Source organism: Lytechinus pictus, chromosome 11 (genome assembly GCF_037042905.1).
Source record: "Lytechinus pictus isolate F3 Inbred chromosome 11, Lp3.0, whole genome shotgun sequence".
NCBI lineage: Eukaryota > Metazoa > Echinodermata > Echinoidea > Temnopleuroida > Toxopneustidae > Lytechinus > Lytechinus pictus.
In genome coordinates, this window is record NC_087255.1 from 5,951,112 (window position 1) to 5,979,030 (window position 27,919).

The 27,919-nt window shown below is 36.6% G+C and overlaps 1 protein-coding gene across 1 annotated transcript; it reads right to left on the bottom strand.

Annotated features, from left to right (window-relative positions):
- Positions 1 to 1,188: 1,188 nt before the first annotated feature.
- LOC129271335 (lipoamide acyltransferase component of branched-chain alpha-keto acid dehydrogenase complex, mitochondrial-like) lies at positions 1,189 to 23,157 on the bottom strand. Its single transcript, XM_064106506.1, has 11 exons — positions 22,984 to 23,157; positions 18,788 to 18,965; positions 18,106 to 18,181; positions 16,296 to 16,471; positions 12,941 to 13,089; positions 12,433 to 12,541; positions 10,961 to 11,280; positions 9,516 to 9,593; positions 7,890 to 8,081; positions 6,672 to 6,743; positions 1,189 to 5,721 (listed from the first exon to the last, which is right to left on the bottom strand). The coding sequence occupies exons 1-11, from the start codon at positions 23,053 to 23,055 to the stop codon at positions 5,554 to 5,556; spliced, it is 1,590 nt and encodes a 529-aa protein (XP_063962576.1). The 5' UTR covers positions 23,056 to 23,157; the 3' UTR covers positions 1,189 to 5,553.
- Positions 23,158 to 27,919: the final 4,762 nt, after the last annotated feature.

Here is a 27,919-nt window from a genome sequence, read left to right on the forward strand (position 1 = left end):
GAAGGAAAGAATGGAGGATGTACATAAAAGATGAAGAACAGAGGAACGGAGGTGAGAGAAGGTAAAAACGAAAATATTAAATAAGTTTTACAGGTTTCAGGTATTGTGGTTTGAAAATCAGAAGTAGGAAGAGGAAGATAAGAAACTGAAAAACTTTGGGAAAAGGAATGTTCTTGTCCTCTTTCTCTCTCTAGACTCAATTTTCTCACCTTTATCAAGTCCTTTTCAGGACAAACCACATGGTGAACACATCCCATCAAAACTTGAAATGGATGTATTTGATTGGCCGAGTCAAAATGGTAAATTGCCAATTCGTCTACTACCAACTCATCCACTCACCACATGGTCTACCTTCATTTAGTCTAATGCCATTCTGTCCAATATATCGTCATCTAACAACCATTCGGTCCAATCATCGCTTTGTCTAATCACCAGTTCATCTATGACCATTTCGTCTCATAACCAGTTGGTCAAATATCCGTTATATTTTCATTCATTTTGACCAATTAACACTTAGTCTAATTAGACCAAATTTTTATCCACTCTAACGGTAAAACCCCAAGCCACCCCACTACTTAGAATAAATGGCTATTGGACCAACTGGTTATGAGATGAATTGGTGAGTGGATGAAATGGCAATTAGACCATGTGGAAATTTGACAAACTGATGGTACACCAAATGATAGTAGACGAGTTGGCAATTGGACGAAGTGGCATTAGACCAAATGAAAATAAACAGTCAAATTGACAAAGATTTCTAGCCTACGTTATTGCCACAAGCGATTGCCCATCTTTTTAGATCAAATCTGCACATTTCATAGGTGCATGGCAGACCTCAAATTGCTTTTAGAAAATGTGATTTGTGTACAAATCAACAATGTATTTCAAGCCAAACTTCATGACTGCATAATTTTCTCAATAAAATAAAATAATCAATTTTATGTTGCTTATGATCAGAATAGTGTTACCGATAATTTCCATATCTAAACAAGTAACACAGACATGCCAATTTTCACTGTGAATGCGAATTTATATATTTCTTTCATTTTTCTGTTTCATACCATTTAGTTTTTATGTCAATGACATCTCTCTCACCACAATACCGGATCACATGATCTGAACAATCTCGTGCTTCTTCCCAACACAGGAACCATCCACCTCAATACATCATTGCTGTTCAAATTGTGGTTTTATAGAGATATTGCATTTTAATCGCATAATTCAATCTCGTCATAAACATTTGGAAGTTACATATCATTAAATTTCATCTTAATCTGGGTTCGATTTCATAAAACTTGTTATAATAAGTAATGGTAACTGTTAAAAGCTCCTGAAATGCATGCATTTGATTGGTTAATGAGAAATTCATTGCAGAATTGTAAGATTTGTTAATGGCAATGAGCTTCTTTAAACCGGACTCTGCTCCTGTTGTCATACATGTAAAACCTTTTACTAGTATCCATAACATGTTTTTATTTTGTAAATCCATTATTAGCTTTCAACCAATCGAATTGCACCATTTTAATAGCTTATAACAGTAGCTTGTACATGTACGTTCATGTTTTCATAACAAGTTTTTCGAAAGAACATCCAGACTTTCTTGATAGTAATCTTACACCCGCAACCAATATTCATTCTATCCCCAAGATAAACAAGAACTCTCCCCCTCCTCAATATTCTGACAGTCAAATGTCCTAATCATTCTTATAGAATATATTTAATTGATCATCGGTGACAATGAGGCATTGTTATCATTCGTACATTGACAGGAAATAACGCAAAAATGCAGCACTTCATTGCATTATTTGGCCATTAAAGACCCCGCATACATTCGTAACTCCGAAGCTTCGTTATTCCGAAGGTTCGGATATTCCGAAGGTTCGTTATTCCGAAGGTTCGTATTTCCGAAGGTTCGTTAGTCCGAAAACGAAGTGAGGTTCGTAATTCCGAAGGTTCGTTAATCCGAAAACGAAGTGAGGTTCGTAATTCCGAAGGTTCGTTAATCCGAAAACGAAATGAGGTTCGTAATTCCGAAGGTTCGTTAGTCCGAAAACGAAATGATTAACGAACCTTATTTCGTTTTCGGACTAACGAACCTTCGGAACAATGAACCTTATTTCGTTTTCGGATTAACGAACCTTCGGAAAAACGCCACAAATGTTCGGATTAACGAACCCATTTACGTTTTCGGATAAACGAACATCGAGGTATAGGCAATTTACGTGTTTCGAAATTACGAACCTTCGGAATTACGAAGTGTAACCAAAGACCCAATGTGATAAGAATTTTCTGCCAATGGAAAGCTAAATGAACTTTGAATACAAAGATGCACAGAGATGATGTGTATTTCTCATTTTACTATTGCACAATTGCTACTGGAACCTCGTGCTCCAAAACGCAAGTGAAGAGGAGTCAATTCCCCTCGGTGAACAACCAGTGCCGACCGCACAGAAATGTTGTTAGCCTAACAGTGAGCCAAGTAACATCTTTCGGATTGTGAAGTCAAAACATTAATTTCAATGTGTAAGTCATGCATTGTTGTAACATTAGGCATCGCTGCCACATTATCGGTTGAATCAGGGCCTCTGTTAGCACTAACTCTAGCCTATCCAGCATCAACTATGACAAAGAAATGCATGGCTCCATGCACAAGCATAATAGAGTCACTATTGTCCCCAGACAATTGGGCTCATGAAATGCTTTGTAGGATCTGATGTTGGATAGTGCCCGACTAAAAACGTTTCTTTGCTGTCAGTGCAGGAGATTTAGGGGCCAGCTTCATAAAGAACTAGCAACTATGCTAAATACCATTGTAACGGTTCAGCTGCCACTCAAAGATTTCAATAGTAACCATTATTGCAGTTACCATAATTGTTACTCTTAGGGCCTTTTCACACGTAAATCATGAATCATCATTGTAATGATGATTGCAATTTGTCTTTAGAATCATCGGACCTTTCACACGGAAAATTCGTACCGTAATTTGATTGAAACTTAACTGGAATTTACCTCCGGAGTAGAATTTGAATTCGTGATTGTGATTAGCGTTCGTGATTCTAGTTTGGTTTCACACATGCTAAAAATTTGTCAATAGCCTTATTGTTCACTGGAATCATCATTCAAATGAGGATTTTTTTTTTTACCGTGTGAAAGGGCAGTTAGTTATTATAAAACGGGTCCCAGTGTAATACTTCAGAAAACTGATTGTAATTTACCTATGTTTACACCTGGGTGGAGAGTGGAAAATTGGAAAATGTAGATTGATGTCATACCAAGGAACACTACTGCCCCAGTGAGATTTGAACCCTGGCTCTTGTGGTTCATACTTCGGGCACCTGTCTGTTGATCCATGCCATCACTGCTCATTTAATACTTCATTTGGCATGATATAAATAAGCCAATAGCAAGTTCAATGGGCAATTCCATGAATTATTGTTTACATTGTATACTTTCCATTGATATAATCTAATGGGGTGTTGCAAGAAACTTGCGACCAATTGCAAGTCTATTTTTGGTTCCTAAATCAATCCTATGTCTTGCAATTAATTGTAAATTAGTGATTGCTAATCTGCTCCATGAAACAAGGAGTTTAATCTGATTTGCTATAACTAACGTTGATTTATCAATTGTAAAATTGCAACAGAATATTTGCAATTGATCGCAAATATTTTCTTGCAACACCCCCTTATAAGTGTATCAATTTTCATTTCTAAAGGGTCTCATTAGAGTCACCATAAAATGCAAATTAACAGATGACATTAAAAACTATACATAAAATAAATACAGAAATACATTGCGCCTCTGGGATATGATCATACACATGTACTGGATGACGATAATTTGTAAAACAATACGATCCAAAAATAAGTCTGTATTTCTATATACAACGGCACACATCAGCAATGGGAACTCGCCCGTGCCCAGTTTCATAAAGCATGTTATCAATAACAAATGCTAAATTTTGATAACAAATTTGTCTCTCAGCCGATAAAATGTCATGGGTTGAGCTTATAACAGCTCATACCTTTTATGACTGAAAGTGAGTTTTATGAAATAGTGCCTGGTACACGAGACAAGGAGATCGTCTGATTATTCTCATTCAGTGTTTAGAATTCGTGCAATTGATTTGATATACTTTCACAACACCTACCAGTAACATTCCATGATTGAAATGAAAATAAACAATACAAAAAGAGTCAAATCAGTAGGTGATTGAAAAGATTGGTTAGACCAATGAAAAAAAAAAGTAAAGCCACAAACCCCGATTAGAAAAAAAAAGTAAAGAATGAAGATTCAGCCACAACCAATTTATTTCCCTATTTTCCATTTTATTTCATTTTTTTGTATAGAGTACTGAGTGATCGTTAGGAGACAGAGCAGATGGATTCGCTTAATGTATAGCCAAGCAATCCACCCTAAGATCTTTAAAGGCGATGCTTCACTGTGCGATCTTAAGACAACAGTAGAGAGAAGTGGACATGCTCAAAACATAATGTCACAATTTTTTTCCTTTGGTTTTTGTCTCGTTGGACACTCCATGTAAATGGGTACTTGCCATTGTCAGAATATTTAACAGGAGGATTTAGTGAGAGCTAAATTTGCTAACAGCTTGTATATTCACCAAATTTTATTCAGACAGGTAGTTTCCTTTGCAGCTATTAAAATGACCCAAGCCCTTTATAAAGTTTTTCCCAAAATTTTACCCATTACATAAAACCAAGTTTATCATGCCATACAATTCTTGTCCCAAAATAAAACAAAAAACCAGACCATCTGATATGAACTATTAGCAACATGTTGACATAATTCCTCATTAAGGTACCGTAACAAGACACGTCCATGGCTTCACTACGTGCACAATTTCACTCCGGCTACACCAGTCACGATTGTTTGGTGACTTTGGTCGATCCAGAAGTGGGATCATTGTAAGTGGAAAGACTGACGAGGATTCCCACTACAATTGTGGGCTTCACATAGCTCGAAGTTTGTTGAGATACCTTAGATATCTAATGTTTTATCAACATTTATATAGCCCCTTTTAATAACTGCCCTCTATAGTCTTGAAAGCAACAAACTAAGGGAATCTTGTAAACACTATTGATGTATTCTAAGGGCTGAATATGATATTTTGGGGTGAAAATACAGTATTTTCATATACATGTATGTGTTGTAATACACTATTTGAAAAACAGTATTTTTGTATCATACAGTTTGGTGAGGAAAAATCGGAACGAAATAGGCCTACTGCAAATAGGGAACCATACGCATCTTTGGGGACTCCACGTGACACAAAGTGCAGACGCTCTTACAAACCACTTTACACTGAATACAGGATCAATCGTAAAACATTTCAGTCTTAAGCATGAACCCAAACCAACATCTAGCAGACAAATTCAATCGTTCATTCATTCATTGCCTGAGTGAATAGTCGCCGTCACCATCCGCTGAGGGGGAAATGATGAATAGAAAATGGCATCATGCTGCAGTGGTGAACTACATGTAGGATATCCATGTTAGAACTGTCACAACATTTCAGCAGCATTTTTGATAGATCTATTTCAAGTCCATGAGCATGGTTGCAGGTTGTTCTAAGTACGATTTCCACTGGTTAGAGAACCTAGCGATGGTGGCGCCATCCAAGACCCGGTGATCCGCTGACCAACTGACCTTCATGATGTGGGCTTTGATCAGATCACCGTCTTCATCAAACCTTGGCAGTACCTAGGAAAGCAGAGGGAAAGAGACCAATGAGCACAGTGCCAGCGGGAGTTTCACAAAGATTTAAATGTAAAATAATAATAATAACTCTTATTTACCCAGGGTAGCCACTCCAGCTGTAAGCTGTTCTTCCAGCGGGCCCTGCATAACATAACATGTTATTATTACCCTTCTCCAATCTAAATGCCGAGCGCCTAGCAAGAAGGCAGAAGGTCCCTTTTCATGAGGCTTTGGTATGACTTGGTCGGGGATTTAACCCACGACCTCCCGTTCATGAGGCGGGCGCTCTACCACAGAGCCATAAAGTCACAAATCAATTCACTGTTGCACGCAAAGTAATCAACAATATTGCGAGTTACATATTATGTGCAAGTTGGCATTAAGCATGACTTTTGTCACAGTTAATAAATCACCCCCAGATTTAGGGAAGCATCGTGGAGTAGCAGTTCTGTCTTGCGCCTTGTAATCAGTGAGTGGGTCACAAGTTCGAATCCAACCACGACCTAGCACCATGTTGCAAGGCACTTATTCACACTAAAAAACGCTTCAACCAAAATATAATGGGTATCTGGTAAGATGAATGGAGATTCTTTTTTTATTGAGCCAATCACTTAAACATGCCTGTGAAGAACATGTGTTATGAACTGGGAAGTATGTTTAATCCCATCTCATTTTCATTGGTCTTTCTTTTGTCATTTTGTAACTTTGGATTCAGAAACCAATTGACATGAGGGGCTATAGAGTCTCTATGATTGACGCAACCTTGTAATTATTGACAAGTGCTTAGTAAAGATTATTGAATCTAGTCGGTGTAAAAATATTATTTGTTTTGCTTCAGTGGGATTTGCACAGTACCCTTATAAAAGTTTGATAAGTTTATTTATTAACCCAGCTTATTTTCAAGCTATCATTCATCGGTAAAGTCATTATTTAGTGACAATTCTACAACTTACTTGTATTCTTCCTATTGCTCCGATAGCTACTTCAGGTGCAAATATAACAGGGTCTGCGTATGTTCCACCAATCTAAATGACAAAAAAATAATCAAGGTCAAGAATATTCCATAAGTTATTGGGAATAATTTGGCAGATTATTGATTTTTTATTTTACTCTACCAATTAATAAACATATGTATAATATATACTTTTGTAGGATTTTTTTTTTTAAAGACAGGTGTTAGTATGAGATTACTGCTCCATCTTGCAAGATAATGTTTTGATGCAGTTCCATAAATTATATCCCTCTCCTGTTAGAAAACATATTATTCATGTCGTAGTATAGGATATTATACAGATATTGCCTACCGAGAGTTTGAATATAACATTTCATTTCCCCGACGGAGTTATATTTTTCCCCAAAATATTTTCCCGAAGCGCACAGCGCCGAGGGAAAATATTCTCCTGAGGGAAAAATATAGCTTCCGAGGGGAGTTGAAATATTATTTATTAAAAAGATAGACAAGGCGATATCTGTTATATTATATAGTCCATGTAGATTCGCCATCAGACACTGCATTCATCACTCTGACTTTATGATTGACCCAAAATTCTTGCTGCAGCTCTGATATATCTACGTCATAATAGAACAAAGTTGGAAAAATACTTCAAGCGCGTTCTTCATGGCAATCGACGCGTAAACACAAACGTGTACATCAAGTAAACTACCTGATTACGCAACTTGTAAGCAGCGAGTGACGTCACCTCAGTGCATATAATGCCGCATTTGCAATACAACGCAGTTATATTAACTGAAGTGACGTCAAAACCTAGAATATAACAAATGGGATCATTGCGGCTATGATCACGTGATGGCATATTGACCTATCACTGATTCGAATCTACATAACCTATGTAACATAATGCCTGGAGGCAATTTCATATTAGTTGTCTGTATGTTACATGAGGTCCAATCAGATGAAGGATCGCTGTAGTTTATTACAGTTGTTAATAAAAAGTACCGAAAACACACTCGTAAAAATTCTAAAATGTGCTCTTGATCAACTGAAAAAGTTTAGGTCTTACTGTGCCTATATTAGAGAGAGTGAACATTTCCTTGTGATGTCTAATAAGATCCAAGGACTTCACTTTATAACAAGCACTAATGAGAATGACTGATCATGCACGTATGAAATACTCCCTACATCACTGAAAGTTAGTAGACTATGCTCTTACTGTGCCTATATTTGAGAGTGTGAACGTGCCCCCGGTGAGATCACCTTGTCCCAGTTTGCCTTGGACTCCAAGAGCCATGAGCCTGTTGAGTTCCTGGGCTACTTCCAGGAGCGTCAAGGCTTGGACGTTCTTTACGTTGGGTACTATTAGACCCTGAGGTGAATCCATGGCAAAGCCAATGTTATGGGCAGCCTAGATGGAGAAGGAGAGCGAGGGTATAATTATTAGCATCAATAGTAAAAAGTATAAGTATAAGTATTTATTTATTGTCCATAATTGGAAATTCCTCTTGCTTACATGCCGTGCAAAATGATAGACAACAAGTTGTGTAAATTTAACATGAACAATGCAATCTACATTTGGAACATGACAATAAACATAATATATCTTACACAAGAATTCATAACAGAGTATTTAAATAACATGAAAGGCATTATATGAGTTCACTGAAATTTGCAAATTGGGAAATATCATGAAAAGACAATTATTGGATTGATTAAATTGTCATAAAGGGTGAAAAACTTGGTTAGATGTAATTTACATTTCAGGTGAATACTACTTATGTAGTTGGGTAATGTATTCACGTATACTTGCTAACAGTGATATTTTAAATCATTGAACTAAATCTTAACAACTAACTAAACTAGCTCTGAGATTGGTTTCGTGTGCAAAAAAATGGATCCTGTTTAGCTCATATGGCAGAGCTGGAGATCAATTTGATATTGCGACAGGAAACTGAATTGCCACATCAGACTAGATGTACAGGTATCCCGGATCAAATTGTAACAACATTTTTAGAATTTAACATGGAGTCTAGTTTTCAAGACTTCATTTTGTGGTGGTTATTGACTACTTACCGAAAGGTATTAAAACTTATGTCAATAATTTACTGAAAAAGTTTATCTGATAGGTGTAGTCACATGAGAAAATATTCCTTTTTTCTCACAATCATTTGCTAGAGTGATGATTGAAATAGAAAAGTGACATTGAAAATCGAGACTTAAATTCAAACTAAAACTAACATCAAGAGTTGAGGCTAATCCAATTCTCTATCTTGACATATATTTTCTGAACCAAACACAATATCAATACCTAAATATCAATATCTTCAGAGTATACAGAAAGAAGCAATTCTCGTAACAGGAGCATATGCAGAGTAACCCTGTGACACAATCAATGACAAACATGTAGTTAATATTGTCATGACATCGCGACCATTGATTGCCAATTTGATGATTTACCCACACTTTGAAAGATTTCACTGTTTGGTTTGTAAATTTTGTTGATTTTCTGACCTTGTTAGTGCAATTCACCCTGTAACCGAACAAGAGGAGGATTTATACTCAAAAGTCACAGACTTCGCCACCAAAACCAAATTGGCAACTCAAAATGTCAACATAATTGAAGGATTGTAAAATTGCTAATGATTCCAGAGCCCATGGTAACATGACCTGCCACTTGGGGCCTGTTGCATAAAACTTTTGCCATAAAAAAACTCTAGCAAACAAAATTATGCCATTGAAAATTACACATTAAAAAACTCTGGCAAAAACAATCTTAATTTTTTAATGGCAAAAGTGTTGTGCAACGAGCCCCAGGTGTACCTCAGAACCACAACCTTCTCACCTTGAATGTTATATTTTCACATTTTTCATCTACACTCATGTTTATCTCCGGGTAGAAGGAAAGGGCCATCGATGCTGCCTGTAGAGAGGATACATATATATAAAATATTTTGCTTAATAAAATTGAAGAAAATTTACAGGAAGTATATAAAATATACAGAAAAATTCAGGTTAATACAGAAAATACGTACAATAAACACATGAGATTCTTATACATCCTCTCTCTTTCTCTGAATGCAACATACAGATATTTTTCTCCAATTTTCTTCTCATGCTCCCGTTTTTGGCCACTTCACTTTGTCTATCCATATGCAGCTTGATTTACAAATAACAGGTTAATTGCTGGGTTTTGATGCCATATTCAAATCCACACTAAAACAAGAGTGTCACTAAGGCGAGCACATAATACGCCCGTCTGTAACGTGGAAAATGGAGTTATCGGTCAAGCAAGAAAAGTGGAAGGTGGCGACTTCACCTTTGACCTTCTGACCTCAAAATCAATAGAATTGCTACGATCTATGCTAGTATCATACACACCAAATTATATGAGCCTAGGTTAAGTTCAACTATAGTTATCCCGTATACAAGGACTTCAGAAGAGTAAGATGAAAACATGTTACTGTGACCTTTGACCTTTTGACCTCAAAATCGATAGGCTTCCTGGGATCCATGCCAGTATAATACACACCAAATTATATGAGCCTAGGTTAAGTTAAACTGAAGTAATCTTGTTTACAAGGACTGCAGAAGGATAAGATGGCAACATGTCACTGTGACCTTGACCTTTGACCTCAAAATCGATAGGCTTCCTGGGATCCATGCCAGTATCACACACACCAAATTATATGAGCCTAGGTTAAGTTAAACTGAAGTTATCGTGTTTACAAGGACTTCAGAAGGGTAAGATGAAAACATATCAGCGTGACCTTGACCTTTTGCCCTCAAAATCAAAAGGCTATCTGGGATCCATGCTAGTATCATACACACCAAATTATATGAGCCTAGGTTAAGTTAAAATGAAGTTATCACGTTTACAATGACTGCAGAAGGATAAGATGGCAACATGTCACTGTGACCTTGGCCTTTGACCTTTTGACCTCAAAATCAATAGGCTTCCTATATCCATGCTAGAATCATACACACCAAATTATATGAGCCTAGGTTAAGTTAAACTGAAGTTATCGCGTTTACAAGGAAAAGTTAACGGACGGACAGACGGACACCGAGCGTGATACCATAATACGCCCCGTCTAAGACGGGCGTATAAAAAATCTTTAGAAATGTCATTACTTTTCTTTTAGACAGGCTGCATTTAAGGTAACCTTTAACAATTTTTTAAACATAACATATTTCTGGAATGTCATGAATAGATATCAATTGCTAACATTACAATTTCCCATCTTTCCCCACAACTCTGTTATCTCTGAAAATCAAAGATTTACTGACCTTAATGAATACTGGCATGAAAGAGAACTGAATACCCCTGGCTGCGGCGGCTGCCTTGAAGTCGGACTTCAGAGCGACCAACTCGGTCACGTCCACTTCATCCTTGTACCCAAAGTGAGGAATGGCATTAGATTTGACCATAGCCTTGACCATTGCCTTTCGGATGCCCTTGATGGGTTCTGTCCGGTCCTGGCCGGCCACGGCCCGGACAGGGATTCGCTGAGGTACGGGGGTGGGCGTGGCAGGAGTTGGAACCGGGGGTGGGGCTTTGGGCGTTGGCTGGAAGGCTTGTGGTGGTGGAGGTGCAAGTTCCTCAGCAACTAGAGCAACAAAGAAAATATATATATTGTTTTAATGAAGGATTCAGCATTGATTCAGTTAATTGACTAGCCTACCCTGTCAGCCATTCTGAGGTTTATTTTACAATATCATATTCAAATTGATTTCAGTCGGGATCCCATCAAAAAAGAAATGAACTGCATCGCATTTTTTACGTATAAAACCACTCCTCTCAAATGAAATGGGAGACACTTTCAAGATAAAATCTTTGTTGATAAAGTTTTTTATATGCAATCACTAGTCCAAATGATGCAAATTACTACGAAAGAGTGCTAAATACCCTTAAAGTTACAATTCAATTAAAAAGTCAATGGATTTAAAAATAAAAATGAAGTTGTTATACTTTTGGAACATTGGATCGTTAAAGGGATCGTTTAACTTTGTGAGCAGTTGATTTAAAAAATTCTCAAACTGAGACGAAACATGTGTATGAGTGCCTGTATTTGTCCTCAAAAACCCTGAAACAGACTTCAATATAGGATGAAAAACTGTAATTTAGATACAAGTAGCAATTTATTAGCTTGATTTTGAGAACCGTCTAGTAGACAGGCTCAGCTTATGACCAGTTTTCTCCAATTCAAAAAGTCAGTTGGCTATGTTGACTGCCTTCTGCTGTGTGTATCTCCTATACACACGCTATTAGCTGCACTGTACATTCAGTGTATACCTTGTACACACTGTATGTAGGTCATGCTGTGTTCATCTAGAGTTAATGTGTTGTGTTGCACAGATTCGCTCTATACACATAGTCATTGAAACCAACTCCCAATTATTTTGAAACTTTGGTTTACATCTCCAATGTTTTAAATTGATCCTGTAGATATAATACTTTGAAACTTTTGAGATGGTATTTTTACACTATAAGCCTAATGTTTAGCCCATTTTCAAGAACCAAGATGATAATTTTTTAAATCAGAACAAAGTGAAATGATCACTTTAAGTCATACTCCAATATAATTTCCATTTTTTAAACTTTACCAAAATCTTAGACAGGTTTTAAACAGTATCTATGTGTATATGGTGTAAAATTAATTTCAAATTTAAATGGAAATTTACTGATATGGAAGAGGAATAAGTATCTAATTAATCACATATTTACTTTCTGTTATGCAGGAAGGACAACAAAAACAAACCTGGTTTCCACTGAGGAACTCCCGATTCCAATTGTTCTATATGACGCAGCATATCTTCTTTGAGTACTCGACCATCTTTACCTGTGCCTTGTACATCACTTAATGATATCTGAGAACAGTAATATGAACACTGTGTCACTCGTCTTATAGTTATATTTCAATTCAGATTTACACAAATGTCTTAGGAAAGAATATACATACAGGTTAATTTATTAATTAATTGATTTAATCATTTATTTATACATCCATTTATTAATTGATCAATTCATCAATTAATCAATCCATTTATTTATTTATTCATTGATTCTTTTAAAGTTAACATATCAAAATGCTATTCAATGCAGCAAGCATAACTGTCTAAATGATTCCATCAACAATATTATCTTAATTTTTTTAATCGACTATGTCCAACCAACAAAGCAAACAATGGACCATCGCAGATGACCTCCTTTAACATCAATGCGCTTGAATTTAAAATAATAGAAAAAATTCATCATGTATTTCTTACATTATGTTCCATGGCAAGACGTTTGACGGCCGGAGTACTGAGAGTTCTAGCTTTGCCTCTGGTAGCGGACACCGCTTCCCTTTCTCCATCACTATCTGAATCACTTGACGATTCTCCCGACACATCCTCCTCTTGACTTGCGGATGCACCTACATTTTACATATCATATAATCAAAGATAACATAAAGTTCTGGGGGGTGTTTCACAAAGATTAAGTATGACTTAGGGTTGCATTTAAATGCTGATGCGTATATGATATGCAATGTGCAATCTTATTGATTAATACGCAGTAGTATGCGTCCTCTTGGTATGATCTGACCAAATGTAGTCATGCCTTTTAAACCGCACACAACTAGGCATTTAAGTGTGACTCTTAAGTCATACTTTTGTGAAACACCCTCCTGGGGCCTATTTCATAAAGGTACAGCGTCAGCGTCAAGTCCCAAAACAGCGTCAAATTTTCACCTGCAGCGTCAAATTAAATATTTGACGCTGCAGCGCATTTCATAAAAAGTTGACGCTCCAGTAGGAGCGTCAACTTTTTACTGGAGCGACAAGTATGGTTACTGGAGCGTCAAATAGGGTTAAATATTTGACGCTGGTCATGGGGGAGCGTCAAGTTGACACTGTAAAGGGTTTTTCATTGTTAAGAATGGTGTACGTTGTGCTCAGGCATGCCCAAAGGGCTCTTACAAGAGAACAGATATTTAGAGCAACGTCTGTGATAATGCTAATAAAGAAAATATTAATGTAATGCTTTCTAGTAGAAATGCTGTTTCTTTTTATTTGTTCTACCTACCCCCCCAAAAAAAAAATTCTAAAAATTCCTCCGAAACAGCAAATTTTTCAGTCTTTCCCAGGGCAGGCAAAGGGAAAAAAAGGGAGGCAAGTTATAGACAGACTTAAAAAAAAAAAAATTGAGAGGATTTTTTTTCTTGTGGGAAAAAATAGAGGAAGGTAGATCTATTATGTGGAAGTGTTTAATGCAAGGCCTAAATTAAAAAAAGCCCTAGGCCATAAAAAAGGTTACACTTCGTAATTCCGAAGGTCCGTAATTCCGAAACACGTAAATTGCCTATACCTCGATGTTCGTTAATCTGAAAACGTAAAAGAGTTCGTTAATCCGAACATTTGTGGCGTTATTCCGAAGGTTCGACAATCCGAAAACGAAATAAGGTTTGATGTTCCGAAGGTTCGTTAATCCGAAAACGAAATAAGGTTCGTTGTTCCGAAGGTTCGTTAATCCGAAAACGAAATAAGGTTCGTTAGTCCGAAAACGAACGAAAACTAACCCTAACCCCATTTCGTTTTCGGATTAACGAACCTTCGGAATTACGAACCTCACTTCGTTCTCGGACTAACGAACCTTCGGAATAATGAAGCTTCGGAATTACGAATGTATGCGATAAAAAAATGATTGCTTTTTTTTTCTGTTTCTGACTTTCTCAAAAAAAAAAAGTTGTGGCCATGGCATTGTTGAATCCATTTACTGAATGGTTATTTACCGTTGAAACCGATAACTTAAAAATCATTTCCATTTTGAACAAAAATAATCTTTTAAGGTCATTTTCGATGTTTCATGCATAATTAGAGCCTACAAATTTACTTGCTTCAGGGTGATCATACAGCACTGCACCAGCATTGGGCCGCCGCCTGCCTTGTTGTTGATACAACCTTGCATTACCGACACAAATAGTCAAGTGTGGGACTGGGATTAAACTTGTACGGTAGAAAATTTGTTGAAGGTGAAATTTCGACCGGCAATAATAATAAATTTTCCCCCTTTTTAAAATAATTTTTTCCCTGGCATAGGGCTAAATGAAATCAATTCTCTGAAAACTTACAGAATGGAGAAACAATGCTTTGCCAACCTGTGACAAATAGATATTTTCTTCTTACTCTCTTCTAGAATTGCAAACTATCGCCATAGAGCCATCACTCTGCTTCAACTGCTAGTCTTATGCTGCAGACCCTGTTTGCAGCTGCTAAATAATAATTTCGCTCCCGAAAAAATTAATAAGCAAAAAACTAATAATATTCTCTTTCAATTTTTCTTCTTCTAATTTTGTTTCTCAAAGGTGGGGGGGGGGGGCACGGGCCGGCTGTGCCCCCCCCCCCCTGGATCCGCCAGTGCTTTCTATTAAAACTTATGACTTGAATTGAAAACAAAAAACTGGAGAGAAAGGGGATTTCCCCCTAATCAGCCTCGTACATGACTATTCAAATAAATAGCTGGAAAGTCAAGCTGACTTTCCAGCGAATGTGCTTTTATGAAATGCAAAGTTGCTAGCATAGCAAGTTGCTAGCATAGCAAGTAAAAGCTGCTATTCTACCAGAGTTGCTATGATAGCAACTTGCTATGATAGCAACTCTTTATGAAATGGGCCCCTGGTTGCGCATTCGCATGATAGGGGAGAGAGATTGGGAAATGCTGTTTATAATGTAGTTTAGAATTGGGTCCCATTTCACAAAGACTTGTTATAATAACAAATAGGTGATTTTTACAAGTATACTATCAGCCAATCAAATTGAATGATTTCAGTAGCTTTAAACTGTTATTGCAAATTTGTTATTGTAACAAGTTTTCAAGTTTTATGAAATGGGCCCTTGGTGTTTGCTTAAAGTTGACCTGCCAACATCAGGGAATTTAAAAAAAACCCATTCCATACTAATCCTTCTATTGCACCTCAAAATTCTATTTTCTAACAATGAACAACAAATGACCATTGACCTTTAATAGCTTCAATACCCTTTATACAATGTAAGAGTTTTCTGACATAGGAACTTATACTTAAAAATCATCTTGAAAATTCAAAATTCTTAATTTTTGGGTAAAAAAAAAAGATAATTGACCAAAAAATTACAATCATTTATTTTCTGATACTTGAAAACCATCTTATGAAGTTTTGACATGACATTAATCTACATTTTCCACTCACTACACGAGTGTAGTAAATGGGTTTATGGTAGGAAGGTAGGAATTTCTTGAATGCTCAAGAACCAGGGCCCGTCTTACAAAGAGTTATGATTGATCTGATCAATCACAACTATGGAAAGCCAGCAACGCCAACATATAAAATTTGTTTGTTCAAATATAATCTAGATATGATGCATCGTTTTCTGAACAATTCAGTGTGCTTCTCTTTGTTTACAAAGGACATTGTGCAAATATCCTGTAGAAAAATTCATGACATTGATGGATTTCCATACAGTTGAGATTGATCAGATCAATTGTAACTCTTTGGAAGACGGGGCCCTGGTCAGCGTAGCCATGCTCAAGTCAGGGTAATAGTGTCCGGCACTAAGAAACATTAAAGAACTATTTGAATAAAGCATATTATTATTATATTCTTACCTCCAGCTACTTCAATGTCGACCAAGGGCATGCCAACGTTAGCCGTCTCCTCGAGCTCGTAATGAAGTTTCTTGACCACCCCGTCAAACCGGCTGGTGATGGTCACCGAGGCTTTGTCACTCTGCACTTCACATATGCTGTCGAACTGAGCCACCGTGTCTCCCTCTGAGACATACCTACATGTATAGGTTGAAAGATCAATTCCAGGGGGTGAGGGTTTCACAAAGAGTTAAAGGGGAAGTTCACCCTGACAAAAAGTTTATTGTAAAAATATGAGAACAAAAATGATAAAAAATATTGGTGAAGGTTTGAGGAAAATCCATTAAGATTATGAAAGTTATTATAATTTCAAGTTTCATAAACCAGCAGCTGCTCCATATGTTGTTATGTAATATAAAATGCATAAATTTCATTTTTTAATGGTTCGTGATGATGTATTTTTAATTTTCGTTTTAGGAGCGGGTGTGAAATCAGGTGTGTATTGATATTCTGAAGGTACAATAAAACCATTTTCAATTTTCTGAGAAAATGATATTTCACTGATTTTTTACCATACAATATGTAGGAAATCTGCTCGCATATGACGTCACAATACAATTAATTAAAATTTTAATAACTTTTTTATTCTTTGATGGAATTTCCTCAAACCTTCGTCAATATTTTTTATTATATCTTCTGCTATTTTTACAATAAACTTTTCGTCATGGTGAACTTTCCCTTTAAGTGTGATTTGAAGTCATGCTTAAATGATAACGCACACATGGTATCTAAAGTGTAACCTCATTGATGGCTACAGTAAGTATGCATCCTCTGAGAATGATTGGAATGAGATGATGGGTTTATATATACCGCACGCAACTATGAATTCAAGTGTGACTCTAACAGGGTGTTGCAAGAAAATATTTGCAATCAATTGTAAATATTCTGTTGAAATTTTGCAATTGATAAATCAATCTTAACTGTACCAAGTCAGATTACACTGCTTGTTTCAAGAAGCAGATTACAAATAAATCGCAATTTCTTTTTTAATTTCAAAACTTACGATCAATAATAGAGACTGAAAGTAGACTTGCTATAGATCGCAAGTTTCTTGCAACGCCCCATACGGCACACTTGACTCTTTTTTAAACACTTCCTGGTGGGTGTTTCATAAAGCTGTTTGTAAGTTAAGAGTGACTTTGGGACGACTGGTGAACCTTTCTCACGCACTACATAATCGCCAATGAACAAATAATGGTGAACATCATTTACCACAAGAAAGGATCACCCGTCGTTCTTAAAGTCACTACTTACGAACAGCTTTATGAAACGGCCCCCAGGACTTGTCGAATAGAACTTCTGACAAGTCCTTTCATGAAACGCTCCCAAGAACTATGAAGTTTTAAAAGAAAATCTCCTGTTTCGCAAAACATGAAGACAATCACTGCATATTTTCAAGTTCTTTTCATGTTGTTAAACAGAGTATTACTGTAAAATGATAAGTCTTTCCCTAACATTGAAACATTTTGAAATAGCTGTAAATATTTGGGCTTGATATGTGTGTGTAGTCCTATACATGCATTTTTGTATGCAGTGCATGTGATTAGCAGTGAAGAGTTAATTTCTTTCATTTAGGTGACTCAAAATTTTTGGAGTGTAAACAATACTTCTGAGGTGCATTAAAATGAAAAAAAAAATCCCAAATCACAATGGGGCTGTTTCTTGCTAAATTTAATCTCAGTAACCATAACTTAATATGCTTGTAAACTTTAAACAACGTTTAGATTGAATCGAATGAATAATGAGTGTCTATAGGTATGATATCACTTACCATTCTTTAACCACTACTTCCATGATGCCTTCGCCAATATCCGAAAGCTTAAACTGAACGACCTCGCCACATCGTCCTGCAGATTGAAAGGCAATGGTACACCGTACATCAATGTCTGACCTTATCTACTTACAATTGTTTATTTAAAAAAAACATTAATACAATCATTCAAAGTCTTAAAACCTATTTACTAATGCTAATAATCAACAAATGTTTAAAAAAATATATATATAAATATTTTCCAATGTGCCTTTACTAGTAAATGATAGAGTAAAACAGCAATTGCAAATGATTGAGTAATTTGAGTTAATTTGTACAATAGTTTATATACATCATATGATAATAGAATCAAACAGCCAATTTTTTTAAAGAAAGTTTCAACCTACATACAAATAAAGCTCAAAGCAATTAAGCTAGGAGTCTGTGTAGCTAAGACTGACATAAATGAAAGCACATGTACAGGGCACTGTATAACAAGATGATAATTGACCAATGGAACACAATTTAATTTCCATACTTTCCATAAACCCAGCCCGAGTAATCTCAGGCATAGGGTTTAACGGGTTAAACACAATAATCATAAAACTCAAATACAAGCTATGGATATTACAAACATGCAATCCTTGCAAAATTATTACAGGATATATCAGAATATCAAATAAAAAGCTGGATCTCTGCTTACCCGATGATGTTGATATTTGCCTGACAGCTTTTGAGAAACTCGGTCCATTCCTAGACCATGACATCGATTGACTAGCCTTCTTTAATAGTCTTGAGCTGGACTGCCCACAGATAGTAGGCAATGGCTGTCTGTTCTCTTGTGTAAAGTACAAGCATGATGAATGATGTCGAAGGGAATTCTGCAATGAAATAAATGCAAACACATGTAAATTAGACATCTATCAAATCCGGTTACACTTTCTAATTCCGAAGGTTCGTAATTCCGAAGGTTCTTTATTCCGAAGGTTCGTAATTCCGAAACACGTAAATTGCCTATACCTCGATGTTTGTCAATCCGAAAACGTAATAGGGTTCGTTAATCCGAACATTTGTGGCGTTATTCCGAAGGTTCGTTATTCCGAAGGTTCGATAATCCGAAAACAAAATAAGGTTTGATGTTCCGAAGGTTCGTTAATCCGAAAACGAAATAAGGTTCGTTGTTCCGAAGGTTCGTTAGTCCGTACATGAAATAAGGTTAGTTAATCATTTAGTTTTCGGACTAACGAACCTTCGGAATTACGAACCTCATTTCTTTTTCGGATTAACGAACCTTCGGAATTACGAACCTCATTTCGTTTTCGGACTAACGAACCTTCGGAATTACGAACCTCATTTCGTTTTCGGACTAACGAACCTTCGGAATTACGAACCTTCGAAAATACGAACCTTCGGAATATCCGAACCTTCGGAATAACGAAGCTTCGGAATTACGAATCTATGCGATCAAATCCATGCCATGTCAGCCTTACCTTGTTCTGTCCGATTTCAAAACATCGCATGCAATCGGTCGCTGATCGATCGCGATCGCATGCGATGTTTTGAAATCGGCCGTGAATAATACGTCTGAGGAAAAAGATACTGGCCCAAAATCACAAATTTTGAGGATAACCGGAGGATGGACACGGAGTGAAATACGGGTGTAAAGTAAGATATTATTATTAAGTCATTCATAATCATATCCCTCTTTAGGCCTAAGCCTAGGCTAGGCCTATAAGTAGGCATAGCACAGCGTATGCGCACACAGTCTGCTTGAAATGCTAAATTCATCCATTCCTGCGTGAACATAATTTTTGTTACTTTTTAAAACATTCCTGTGAGTTTAAAAATAAGTATATAGTTTTAATTTCTTTACCTCCATTTTTATTGTATTGTCAATATGCTCTGTCTCGCTTCTCACCTTTTTTCATGAAGAATTCATATTTCTAATCAATATTTAACTCCAAGCACACCGCCGGTATTTGGGGGGAAATGACGCGTGGCGCTTAACTTCGCGTATTTTTGAAAACGCCCTGAAAATGACTAAAAACATCCCCTCAGAAAAATCAACGATCCTCACATGTTACACTCTAAATATGTGCATGAAATTTCCATATAAGGATATCGTGACCTTTCCGATCATGACCCTGTATTCTGCTTCCGTGGAAACCAATTTATGGTCACACCGCAGGCGATTTTACCGTGTGGCTTGGATTCTTCATATCTCCGGTATTCAAGTGTATTTCCGAAGAGTGAAGTACTTGTTGTAAAGGTTAGGAGTTACATTTTTTAGGGATGATATTATTTTGTCCTGAAAATGAGTGTAACTAGCAAGGAAATGGCTTTGAATTGAGCAAACCAAATTTTGGTTCACATACTACGCGCTTGACTTCAATCATGGCATCCGCTGACTTCAGCGCAGAACATACACGAATACTCCAACTCACCGGATGGACTGCCGATGAAATTCACTCTCTTGTACACGAACGGAAATGTCCTGGTGAGTAGATTTGTGCCGATTACGTATTCTTAATACCCGATTGATTGGATTTTTATTATGAAATGATGTGAAATGGTTGTGATTGTGACATGAAATGTGAAAAATGTCGATCTTTTTCAAATATCTAATGAACAATTTTGCCGTGATTGTGCAGAGGGAGTGCGCGCAAAATTGCACAGCCATTTCTCCAGTCGACCGGCCACATTCGCCGACCGAATTTTTCTTTTCTGCGCATGCGCAGTTTAAGGTATGGATATTCCATTGCCTCTCTCCCTCCCTCTGGAACGACTGTTTTCATTTTCCTCGTACGTTTTTCAAATCAATAGTTGTGTGATGTCAGGCAATTCAAGAAATTAGACTTGAAAGTCAAATTTGTCACTTTTAATTAATTGTTTGGTCATATTTACTGAATTATTTTGTCTCAATTGTGCCCATAACCAATTCTTTTCCTTTATTAATTAATTTTTTTTTAGGGGGGAGGGGGAGGGGGTGGGGGCCTCAAAGAGACATAATTACAAAAGAAACAAATTATACTTTCAAATGGGCTTTAAAAATTATTATAAGCTAATAATTATTTCTCATTCTCAGAATTTCTTTATACCATTGCTGTGAATATTGAGACACTAGTTTGTGGTACATATAATATGAATGTCTTTCAAAATTTTGTACCAGTCCACCAATTAATTTTTTACTCTTACACTTTATACAAACCTGCAATCAAAAATCTACCAGGCAGATTTTGGAAAATTCTAATGAAACAGCATCTGTTATATTATTGTTGTGCTAAAAAAAAACTCAAGTTCAATGAATGAGGTAGAATATCTTATGCAGACTGTCCAATGGCTTTTACTATGCCTTGAATGCCCTCTTATCCCTTCTCATCAGGTTGTCCGCTCATTTGTGTCTGGCTGCAGTTTCCCCTTTCTCGATTTGATTCCCTTGGCTGTTGCTCATTGTCCTTGTCATGACCTACTTGAAATGGGATGAAGATTACAGTTATTTTTTGTTAAATTGTTTGAAGTCAGAATTCATAGAAATGTATTAAACATCAATGTTATTAAAAATTCAATTTATTATGCTAAAATTGGGAATATATTAAAATATCTAATGAAACAGCATCTGTAATATTATTGTGATACTTGAAAGAAAACTCAAATACCAGCCTGGATTGACTTGTGCAGCAACTGATCATTCAATTTCAGAACTGCCAAGAACAGATATGTGCTGTCTTTGGCATGTTAATAATAATATCCTCTTTCATTAAGGTTATCTGTCCAGTGCTGTTCTTAAACTCATTTTCAGCACTGTATAGGTAAAAGATAAGTGTTGTGAAATCATAAAGTTTATCAACCTTGTATAACCCATATGAAAGAGACAATTTGTAGGATGGTTTGATTGTTGCCGATGAATCTTTGATGAATTATGTATTAATAATTATGCATAAATTAGCTAATTTGCATAATAAATGAGCTAATTTGCATATTTGTCAAATAAGATTGTACAAAAGTGGTGAAAATTAAAGGTCTTAGTGCAAGAAAACATCTTGCCAAGTTTCATTGCGTGAAACCTAATATAACTGGAGATATTGCATTTACGCATATTAATTAGCTCTCATTTGCATATTTTGAAGGTTTTTCTGTGGTTGCGGATGGGTGATTTTGAATTAATAGGTCCCACTCTGACGACTATAATTCAGCAGTAACTTACTCATGTGATCCCGTTTTTGCAGACTGTGTAGAACACAAGTGCTATAGCTATGTTTAATTGTTTTTAGACACTATATAATCATATTTTTCATGTGACAGATACTTGAATTTGCCCAAAAACGCATTTTTTGCCTTTTTAGGGCGATTTTGATGATTTCCGGCAGGTTTTTACCCTTTTTCCGATAACTTAAATCGACCATAACTTTACCAAACATTGGTCAATTTACATGAAGTTGGTATCAAAATAAAGCTCTCACAAAGCTCTATAAGACAGAATGGATTTTGAATGGATATTAGCTAGTTTTAATTTTTGTGTGCTATCCCTACTATAAGTATAATCCCTATATTTTTTTTCTTTAATTTTTACGATAACCATGATTGCCATCCCACCTTTTATGACTCGGAATATCCGATCTAGTTCACTGTCCCGATGTTCGGGTAGGTGGAGTGTAGCGGTAGTGAAGTGGAGTGGAGCCTGCACGAACATCGCCCGAGGTAAGGCTGAGCTAGCCCTGCCCCTGGGAGCTCCCTGGGTTAACAATAACATGGTTAATGTTGAGCGAAGTTCGCCGGGGAAAAGCGCAGTATGAAAGGGGTATTAGATTGGGAATATTCTCAAAAGGCATCCTACAATCAAGTTTATGTCTAAATTTAAAGACACCCAGTAATATCATCTACTATTCTAACGATACTTACTTGCAGACCTGACGAAAGACGGCTGTAGAATAACAAATTCTTGGGCTGCAAAAATCTCAAGTAGCTCGCCATTTTGTTGTTTCTAACGTTGATGGCGCTCTTCAATTTTTTTTTGGCAGAGTTCCGTGCGTGGCGCGCGCTGGCCGAGTGGACAATCAGCTCAGGGGTTCGCTTGACATTGGTTTCACGGTGGGTGGATGGATGGGTGGATGGATGGAGGTGCCGTTGCCGAGTGGTCTAAGGCGCCTGGCTATACATAGAAAATCTGGGGTTCGATCCCCGGCCGCGGCACCTATCCCCGTGAGCAAAGTATTTAATGTACAATGCTCTTTTATCCTGCTTTCAAATAAATGGAAATGCTATATGCATTATTGGTAACTTGGTGTGCACTTGTTAAAAAAAAAAAAAAAAAAATGGATGGGTGGGTGGGTGGGTGGGTGGGTTGGTTGGTTGATTGATTGATTTTGATTTTATTTGGTTCGATCCCTGGCCGCGGCACCTATGCCCGTGAGCAAGAACGTTCTACGTTAGGTAGGTAACGTAGTTACCTTGGTAACTATAGGTGTGCACTAGCTTGTTAGAAAAAATCTACACTACAGACTCTGAGTTTTGGTTTCAAAACTATCAGTATTAATAGTTCGCGACTTTACATAGAGGTGGATTTTATCGATTGATTGATTTTGATTTTATTTGGCAAGCCACCATAACATAATAAACAATAGTATTAAAAACAACAGGCTTGCACACAGTGGCGTAGCTACGGGGGGGGGGGGGGGCACGTGCCCCCCCCTGAGATTTGGTGTGCCCCCCCCCCCAGGTGCCCCCCTGAAAAAAAAATGGCAGAGCAAAAAGAAAGAAAAAGGGAGAAAGGAGAAAAGAAAAAAGGAAAAGAAGAAGAAAGACAGAAGAAAAAAAAGAAGAGGAAAATAAGAGGAGGAAGACTTGCAAAAAACCCAAATCTTTCATGTTACTATATAATACTTTTGCTTGCGCTTCGCGCCAGAACTGCCTGTTTGATGAGATTCATATCTTGCTCAATAGGCTGATATGGAGCAAGTTTTGAAGTCAATATACAAAATATATTTTAGCTCAGACATCGAGCTTTCATCAATTTTTTTTCATTAACAAATTTAAGCGCTCTAGCTGTAAAATGTCCCTTTTATAGTCTACATATCAGCATTTTTAAGCTCACGCTGCTTGGTCAAATTGTTTGATTTGCCAAGTTCCTATTGTCTACGTGTATTCCATAATGTTCCATTAAACAAATGTATTATATTAAATGTACTTAAATTATCCAGTTTCCCAGTTTCACATCAGAATATCAATAATTGTCTGCTCACGCTTCACGATCGCATTATTAATGATACCCAATAATTAACTATATCCTATCTATGATTTACAAAATATAAATAGAGTGTCCCGCTTTTAGGTCTAAAATCTCAATTTTCTTCCTCTCGCGCTTCGCGCTCGCATCAATTGTTAAGTTACATACCTATCCCATTTATTAATACAAAAAGTGCTTAGAAAAAGATGACAATTTTTTAGGTCGGAATGTCAAAAAAATTTGCTCGCGTTTCGCGCTCGCATTATTAAAATATATACCGTCTTTGTGGGTAACTGTAAGCAGTCCTTAACAGGTCCCTTTTCGATAATGCTAGAACAGTTAATAAAAATTTCTGCTCGCGCTTGGAGTTCGCAGTAACCATCTAGTTACATACGAATCTTGTTAAGGATCACACATAACATTGCCCAGAATATTTTCAGGACAAAATACATGAAAGTAAAAAAAAAAAAAAATCGCTCGCGCTTTGCGCTCGCACTTTTTATAAGGCTTATGAGATTATTTCATGTTTATGTTGTTTTATAAGAATAAAACTAAGAAGTGACTGATCGGGGGAAATATAGGTGAAGATAATTTCGGGCCCCGTCCCCTATTGGCGAAAGTCGGATCCGCCCTTGTGACACATACACACACAACGGAAAAAATGGTGCCCCCCCCCCAGTGCCCCCCCCCCCAGGAAAAAAATCCTAGCTTCGCCACTGCTTGCTCAGGATGACCCACTAAAGCTTATTTTCCGTGGGGTCTTTGACATGACTGTATAGAAATTGTACCATTTACACAAAGAAAACAAAGAAAAGTCAGGATTTACTATTAGCAATAAATAAGTTATAGAGATGATATATACACTTGAAAAACAAATCAGTCAAAAATGACTAGTTAATATAGGGTCAGCTGGGTGCAGCTGTCAATCTAGTCATATTTGATTATTTTCTAGTCGTATTTTACTGGAACAGAGTTATTTCTGACTAGAATACATGTCAGAAATGTGCCTATCAGTGATTGCCATATCAGTTGCACCCAGCTGACTATACTGGTCTAGTCAATTTGACTGATTTGTTTTAAGAGTGTACACAAAGAATAAGAAAATAAGAAGAAGAAGAAGGAGAAAAGGAAGAAGAAGAAAAACAAGAAGAAGAAAAAGAACAAGAAGAAAAGAAGAAGAAGAAAAGGGACTGGAGGAATAGATTGAAGAAGAAAGAGGAGGAGGGGAAGAAGAATTTCAAGAAGGAGGAGAAGGAGGAAGAAAAGGAATAAGGAGAAGAAAAACAGCAACAACAATAACAGCACGAAGAGGAGAATAAAAGGAAGAGAGAAAAGAAAAAGAAAGAATAGAAAAAAAACTTTAATCAAACTAAAATAAGTAATAATATCTGGCAGAGAAGAGAAAAAAAAACCATGGTTAGTATTGCCACAGGCTAAATTAACCGTGTAATATTATCATTTGCGTCTTGTGAAAGATATTCTTTAATTTTTTTTCTTAACATTATGAAGACCGGGGTTCGATCCCCGGCCGCTGCACCTATGCCCGTGAGCAAGGCATTCATTTATTCGACGGTGCTCTTAATTGTCCTGCATTCAAAGAAATTAAAACGCTATATACGCTTTCTTGGTAACTAGGTGTGCACCAGCTTGTTAAAAAAAATCGACACTACTCTGAGTTTTGGTTTCAAAACTATCAGTATTAATGGTTCGTGACTTTGCATATAGAGGTGGATTTTATCGATTGATTGATTGCTTGCTTGATTGATTGATTTTGATTTTATTTGGCTAGCCACCATAACATAATGATATAAACAATATATTAGTATTAAAAACAACAGGCTTGCACAGGATGACCCACTAAAGCTTATTTTCCGTGGGGCCTTCGACATGTATAGAAATTGTACCATTTACACATTAAAGAAAACGAAGAAAAATCAGGATTTACTATTAGCAATAAATAAGATATAGAGATGATATATACACTTGAAAAACAAATCAGTCAAAAATGACTAGTTAATATAGGGTCAGCTGGGTGCAGCTGTCAATCTAGTCATATTTGATTATTTTCTAGTCGTATTTTACTGGAACAGAGTTATTTCTGACTAGAATACATGTCAGAAATGTGCCTATCAGTGATTGCCATATCAGTTGCACCCAGCTGACTATACTGGTCTAGTCAATTTGACTGATTTGTTTTAAGAGTGTACACAAAGAATAAGAAAATAAGAAGAAGAAGAAGGAGAAAAGGAAGAAGAAGAAAAACAAGAAGAAGAAAAGAAGAAGAAGAAAAGGGACTGGAGGAATAGATTGAAGAAGAAAGAGGAGGAGGGGAAGAAGAATTTCAAGAAGGAGGAGAAGGAGGAAGAAAAGGAATAAGGAGAAGAAAAACAGCAACAACAATAACAGCACGAAAAGGAGAATAAAAGGAAGAGAGATAATAAAAAGAAAGAATAGAAAAAAAACTTTAATCAAACTAAAATAAGTAATAATATCTGGCAGAGAAGAGAAAAAAAAACATGGTTATTGCCACAGGCTAAATCAACCGTGTAACATTATCATTTGCGTCTTGTGAAAGATATTCTTTAATTTTATTTTCTTAACATTATTAAGACCGGGGTTCTATCCCCGGCCGTGGCACCTATGCCCGTGAGCAAGGCATTCATTATTTTAATCGACGGTTCGACGGTGCTCTTAATTTTCCTGCATTCAAAGAAATTAAAACGCTATACGCTTTCTTGGTAACTAGATGTGCACCAGCTTGTTAAAAAAAATCGACACTACTCTGAGTTTTGGTTTCATATCAGTATTAATAGTTTGTGACTTTGCATAGAGATGGATTTTATCGACCCCATTTGATGCGACTTTGTCATTTAAATATTACACAGGAGAATAAGATTGTTATATCCACCTCTAAAAAAGGCAGGTACGTAACATTAACAGGGGGGTGCCGGGAAATTATAAGAAGGAATTTGGGTCTATTTTTATATATGAATTGAGTAAAAAGAAAACAAAAATCAATAGACCTAATTCTTAAAAATCTCTCATTCTCTTAAAATTTAATGAAATAAGAAGAGCATGCTTGGCTGGCCGCATGAAAACAATTATCATGCGTCCTTTCTGCGCACTTTGCCATGCATGCAGGCCTATCCAGCATGAGATTCGGTACTGTATCAGAAGTTTTTAATGGTTTTTTTTTTTTTAATATTGTATACATGTACTTCAGAGTTCGCACTTTACATTGAAGCTGCTCTAACAATAAGAACTCTTTCCTGCCCCGTTCCATTTCCATTTTTGCTGCCCACCCCCTCCCCCGGTCAATAAAAATTCACTGTGCCTATCGGGCGTACATGGGGGGGGGGGGTTGGGCAAGAGCCCCCCCCCCCCCGCAATTTTTCATGACCAAGAAAAAAAAAAGAGACAATTAATAAAAAGGAAAGAGAGAAGGGTAAAATGTGACACTCAGTATTATTTTTTTTTACATTATATCAAATTTATCACAAAATTTGATTTTCAGTGATAAAAAAATGTTAAAATTTTTGTTCACTCACTGGCAACCTTTATGAATCTTATGTGAGGCCTACGCCGTGTCTAGCCCCTTCAATATTTTTGGCT

Bases quoted from the DNA above. Each gene is read 5' to 3' on its own strand.
- LOC129271335 (XM_064106506.1), bottom strand. From the start codon at position 23,055: ATGGCGAGCTACTTGAGATTTTTGCAGCCCAAGAATTTGTTATTCTAC. The intron at 18,966-22,983 runs GTAAGTATCGTT...ATTTCATTGCAG, and splicing joins GTCTTTCGTCAGGTCTGCAA to AATTCCCTTCGACATCATTC. The intron at 6,744-7,889 runs GTAAGAGCATAG...TTTGTCATTTAG, and splicing joins CACTCTCAAATATAGGCACA to ATTGGTGGAACATACGCAGA.